A 6317-nucleotide genomic window follows, 5' to 3' on the forward strand; every position below is an offset into this window, starting at 1 on the left:
CCGCTTCTTTCCATCGGGCGCAATCTCAGTCGTCCGATCTGAGCTCCTCTAGATCCAACGTCATACACACGTCGAGCGCGGTTGACTTGCTTGACCGATAACACACGATCATGGCGGTTTTTCTCTCACCTCCGCTGCCACGCGTCGATCGCTGAATGTGATCGCTCCGCTTCCTCCAAAACCTCCTATTATTCAAGGGCACCCCGATCAATACCACTGGTTTCCAGGGCACGGGTCCCACCTTCATACGTTAGCCCATTTTCCTTTTTCCGCCCGCGGTCCTCTGGCTCCCAATGTGACCAAGGGCTTAAGGCCCCTCCATTTCGGCCCAGTTTGCCCAGCCTTGCAAGATCGAAAATCAGCTCCTTTTCCCGTTTCAGGGCTCCTAGGGGGTACATCGACCTCCTGCGCAGTCTCCATGGGCCTCAGTTAGCGCACTTTGACCGAGGTCCTCGTCGTTCCATGCCGGCTGCCATGGCCACTGGTTCAGGGTGTTTTTGATTGCTGTTTTGGATTTCATTAGAGATTTGTTCGACTTGATTTAGTCTTGGTTCTTTGACAGTCAGTTATGGATCTGATTCGGATCACTCCATGGTTTGCTTCTTTGAGTTTGGTTTTGTGGAGTTCTACGCTGCTCTGTTGCATGATGATGTTCTGATCTGCCTCTGCCAAAAGAAAGTTGTGTTTTGAAAGCTTGTTCCATGGAATCTTCTATCAAGTTGAGTCTTGTTTCGTGTGCTAGAAGTGATCTAGTCAACTGTTCTACTAAGAAAGTTGTAAAATCTTTGGATTCTAAAATGGCTATTACAATCATGTCATATTTCTTGGGCAGACTTCAAAGGACTTTTTGTACCATTTTCTCATCTGAAATGGTTTCCTCGATGAGTTTGATCTGATTAACTATTCCCATGACTCTAATCATGAACTGATCCACATTTTTCGTGTCAGTGATGTTTAGGGTTTCGAACTGTGATCTCAATGTTTGTAATTTTATTGTCTTCACTGTATCATTACCTTGATATGCAACTTTCAAGATTTCCCAAGCTTCATGTATTGTGGATGCACTAGTTATCTTGTCGAAAATAGACTCATCAATTGAGTTTTGAATCCAGCATTTCGCTGTGTGTTCTTTCTTTCCAAGTTCAATCGTTGCATTCCTCTAATTATTAGTTATGGATTCCCATTCTTCTTGATTCATCTCTACATAGGGAGTCTAAAGTGTATCCCAACACAATTGGGCTTGCAGAAATGTCTTCATTCTCAAAAACCAAAACTCATAATTTTTTCCAAGCAAAGTTGGGGTTTTTCGCAAAATGCCAGAGGAAGCCATTTCTTTGAATAGAAAATGTGCACCTTTTCTTTTAAATCTCCTTTTGGAACTAAAAAAAAAAATCCTTTTCCTTTCCAAGTTTTTATTTAAAAAAAAACTTTTTAAAAAATATAACAAAACCTATTTTTAATACTCCTTTTTAAAATATAACAAGGCCACCTTCTTTTTTAAATCATATGGTTTAAAAAAAAATTCATTAAACATATAAACATATTTTGAAAGGAGTCACGAGTACCTTTCTTAAAACTCGTGAAGATTGACTTTTGAAGCAAGCATAAAGAATGTAGCATTTTGTCTTGTACATTTGCAGTAAATTAGTATAACACACTATTCATGGGCGTTCGGCTGTAATCGGTGTAAGGAAAGTTGACTAAAGTGAGCTCTCATTAGGCTGTAATTGGTATAAGGAAAGTTGACTAATGTGAGCTCTTGTCTAATTGCTCAACGTTTAGTAACACTATCACTCGTCTAGTGCTTTGGGCGAGAATTAATAACGTTCTGGTTTTACTCATAGACAATGTTATTCTCCCAAATTCGAATACAACTCTATTCCCTTGAATGACTTCGCAACAACCTTTCTTTTTGTCGTAGGAGGTGTTTCACCGCCGTTTCACTTAGTTGCGATCTCTACTTTTTTCTTGTCAATACACACACATGAAATGTTGCTCTCAAGGAGTCTTATGCAACCTTACTCTATCTCTGTTGCTCTCTCAAAGAGTCTTACACAGTCTAAGCTTTGATACCATGACAAAGAATGAAACCGAAAAGTGGAGTAGAGATTGCTCTTCTCAATATTCAAAATGACTAAATAGATTACATTGTAAACATCAATAATAAATGACTGAAGTAAAACTCAACACCTATGGAGTAGAACTCAAGTAAAACTGAACTGCCTATGACACCTAGCACATATCATATGTGATGGCATCTAACCAACAACTAACTAATAGTGAGATTAATATCTCAACACATGTCATTTATTTCAGATCCCCTAATTTTAGAGGGCTATAATCCAATGAATTTGTAGAGCAAAGTGTGATTGTGATATATTCTCTGATCTTGATAGATTTAACTTCATACTTGCACCAATTTTGGTAAGAAAAGCCTTCTTTCCTCGAAACCAAAAACCCTATTTCTCCCATATCCTCCATTAAATGGATGCCTAAGATAGAGAGATTGAAAAAGATATAATATAAATTATAATAATGATGCTTATCATACTTTATTTTAGTACTAATTTGATTTACTATACTTTAAAGAAATAAAACATTTATATAAATTTATTTTCTTTTTATGAAAAACCATGCCAAAATCATCATAATATTGGTAACCTAAAAAATCAATAAAAAATAATAATATAATAAAAACTATTAAAATCAAATAAACAATATATTCATTATAAAATATATATTTGTACATAATTAAATTTATAAATAAAACACATTTTACTAAAATTTATATTTGAAAAAAACATATTAAACCTAAAAAAAATAAACCGTTATTCATTTAATAGGGCATACTTTTATCCTAATGGAAGACTCTTTCACTTCAATTCCGAATTATAAAAGATGTTTTATACTAGAACTATTTACCGAATTAGAAAATTCAGCTCCCCACACAATGTGAACTATCCCAATTAAATCCTTTCTATTTGAGGCATGATAGAGGCCGCAAAATGTGAACTATTCTAATTATTTCCTTTCTATTTACCGAATTAGAAAATTCAGCTCCCCACACAATGTGAACTATCCCAATTAAATCCTTTCTATTTGAGGCATGATAGAGGCCGCACAATGTGAACTATTCTGATTATTTCCTTTCTATTTGAGGCATGATAGAGGCCGCATTTTTAAAAGCAAAGAAAATTGATTACCTATTAAACAGCCGTACCAAATAACTGCATAATTATCATATTAGGTCTCGATGAGTTACACTGGTGGTGCAAAATGGTAATCCGCTCTTAGTCACTTCTGGTTCGTCCCGAGTGGTGTATATTTGAAATATTAACCCAACAAAGAAAACAACGATCTATATTACTTAGATATTAAACCAATACACATAAAACAACCACTGACTGCTTCTTATATATTCAACTACTCCGCTTAAAAAATACAGATGTCTTTGACAAATTATCGCAGGATCGAAAAACAAGTCACCTGTAACTTTGGAAATCATTACAGGTTCCAGAAAACAAATTTGTTCGATGGAATCATTGGAGAGTTTTATAATAGAAGCACAAAAATTGTTTTGAAGTACAAAATACCAACTATATATAGTAGACTTTAAATCCATGCATCCACGGAATATCTATATAGGGCTTAGAAGCACATAGACTGATCCGATTTGAGTGACATAATATTTATTAGGAAGCATGCGGTTCCACGAAGGAATTATTTAGAGTTTACTTACAGTTTACTCCATGGCAACGACAACGCCGCATGTCACCCAGGATGAGCGGGCAGGAGATAGCTTCCGGCAATGCGTCCATTGGCGCCGTGCGGATAAAATCCACCGGCTATGGATTCATTTCCTGTGTCATACAAAACTCTCAAGACTTCCCCCGGAGTTCTGCTGTATGACAGAGAGTTTGGATCTGCAGATAAAATGTTACCACTTATTCTTCCTTCAGCTCCTAGATCCTTTGGCACTATTACTCCTTCATCTACTATTCCTGTCTTTCCAAGATTGTTCCGAAGAATCGATATCTTCGATGTCATCTCTGCAACTGTAATTGGGTATGGATACACCTTCTCATAGCTTCTTTCGTATAGCCAGTGGCGTGTCACTGCGTCCTGCCCTGATTCCACTCCAAGCAGACCTGCCACAAGCTGCAGACAAATCAAGCAGGCCAACGGTTGAATGAAAAGCCTGGAGATCGGTTCATGGAAATTATTTCAAACATAATAGTAACGGGTTTCTCTGAGCAATATCATGAAATTATTTGAAACAGTAACGGCTTTCTGATATGAAAATATTTGAAACATAATAGTAATGGCTTTCTGCTATGAAAAGAACACAATAAACGTAGGTAGTAACGGCTATATTCTATCTGGGGTTCTACAATTCTATCAATAGGTGACAATGCTGAGAGTTTACTCGTTTTGCTGTCGGTGTGGTCAAATTTGGATTCGCCCCGACGTAAGCTGTAAGACCCATGTAAGGAAGGAAATACACGGAAAGAACAAAGTTAACAGAATTGGCGTAAGGATTGAATGGGGGAGTGAGGTGATATCCGAAGGCTTCCTCGAAGAATTTCGCCCACACTTCCACTCCGTAATCTAGCAGAGGTCGTGGAATCGCTTCAGTAACAGTCTCGCGAATGATCCTGCTTCAATATCAACACTCAAAACGATTACGACAAAACACAAGAACTATAATCCGAAAGAAAGAATGATTGCATAGCTTACCAGGATAAATTTATCCTAATTGATTATTCTTATTCATCAGATTGGGATGGATTTATCAGATCACCTCACATGGCCGATTTCTTGCAAGGCGAATTGCTGGACAATATCTCTTGTTGCAGGGTCGATATTTGCTAACTCAAGGCCAATCGGTGGAGGACCGCCGCCTGAGAGATTAGGGGCAAACTTGTCTAGTCCCTCCCTGTATAAAGCGCCAATGAAGTATTCGGCCTCCAGATACTCCAAGTTGAGTGCAAAGTTAAGTATATCAGCGTCCATGGCAGTGACAGGCCCTGGGTAATAAGTCCCAGTAGAGTAATAGTAATCTTCTGAACAATACACTGAACATTCTTCCTCTGAAAAGATAAGAGCTCCATTCACCAGCAATACTAACAAGATGCATGACCGCCACAACAGCAAGCCTAGGTGCTTTGCCATTTGATCGACAATCTGAATCCGAGAGCAGAGCAGGTTCGCTTTTTGAATCGAATACTAGCTGATCTCGCTGTCAGTTTCTTTGAATTGAGCAGATGGCGAGTTGCAATCTCCCTCTATCAGTTCCGGTCCGACTTAACGTTGCCAGTAATTATTTAATACGAGACTTACTGTGGCTACTATGTTGACATAAATACTCTGATTCCTCACAAGTCTACTTATCCGATCGACTAAAATGAATAACTATAAGAGTGTTTAGTTTTGATATAAATCAAAATGGTACATGACGGTGTCCATCACATAGAACTACCAGTTGTTGTCCCATCCTTTGATTTCGATAGGAAAGAAAACAAGTAAAACAAAAGCAATATCCATGCATCGTACAATATGCTTTTGTTGTAGCATCCTTTCATTTAGATGCGAGGGAAGAAAACAAGTAAAACAAAACAATATGGTTGCTCACATATGCTTTTATTTTACTTTACTATCCTCTCATTTAAATAGTGGTTAACTTCTACCAAAGCTGAAGTAGATATTTACCCAAATGATATAATTAGATGAGATGGAAGAAAACAAGTAAACAAAGCAATATGGTTGCTCACATATGCTTTTGTTTTACTTGACTATCCTCTCATTTAAATAGTGGTTAACTTCTACCAAAGTTGAAGTAGATATTTACCCAAATGATATTATTGAAAGTTTGTATTCTAGTTATACAAAACGACCTAAACATGAGACGTAAACAAATTTTTGGCAATGTTTTTAATCCATCATGATCGAGATTTGCCAACAACTTGAAAAAAAACCTGTATTGACGGTTCACATTATAATAACCTATTAAAAAAACAGTTACTGTTAAGAAAACATACTGAAAACCACAAGGCATCAAAGTGTCGTTTGAGCTTATCACATGCCCATCAAGCAAACCCACTTCCAAAGGTTTAAACCTAATATATGTCTATGGAAAGACACCCTTGCATTTTTGCATATCGGGTGTATCGATAAACATCTTGTTTTTCTGCACTTGAGGATTTTTTTTGGAAGAGGATGCATTATGTTATTCATGACCGAAGTAATTTTCGTTGCTAAGTTGACACTTTCATATAGGACTATTTTTACATTTTATAATTACACGTGTTATATATATA

General features: G+C 37.1%; 1 protein-coding gene across 1 annotated transcript; it reads right to left on the bottom strand.

Moving 5' to 3' along the window:
* Window positions 1-3535: 3535 nt before the first annotated feature.
* Window positions 3536-5272, bottom strand: LOC149202387 (ferritin-like catalase Nec2). The gene is made up of 3 exons (XM_089399965.1): window positions 4802-5272; window positions 4427-4655; window positions 3536-4158 (listed from the first exon to the last, which is right to left on the bottom strand). Exons 1-3 carry the CDS (start codon window positions 5170-5172, stop codon window positions 3772-3774), a joined length of 987 nt encoding a protein of 328 aa, XP_089256091.1. The 5' UTR covers window positions 5173-5272; the 3' UTR covers window positions 3536-3771.
* Window positions 5273-6317: the final 1045 nt, after the last annotated feature.

The sequence above is a fragment of the Pinus tabuliformis genome, chromosome 2_1 (assembly GCF_031772625.1).
Source record: "Pinus tabuliformis cultivar Carrire ecotype Pingquan chromosome 2_1, CPIR1, whole genome shotgun sequence".
In the NCBI taxonomy this organism is placed as follows: domain Eukaryota; kingdom Viridiplantae; phylum Streptophyta; class Pinopsida; order Pinales; family Pinaceae; genus Pinus; species Pinus tabuliformis.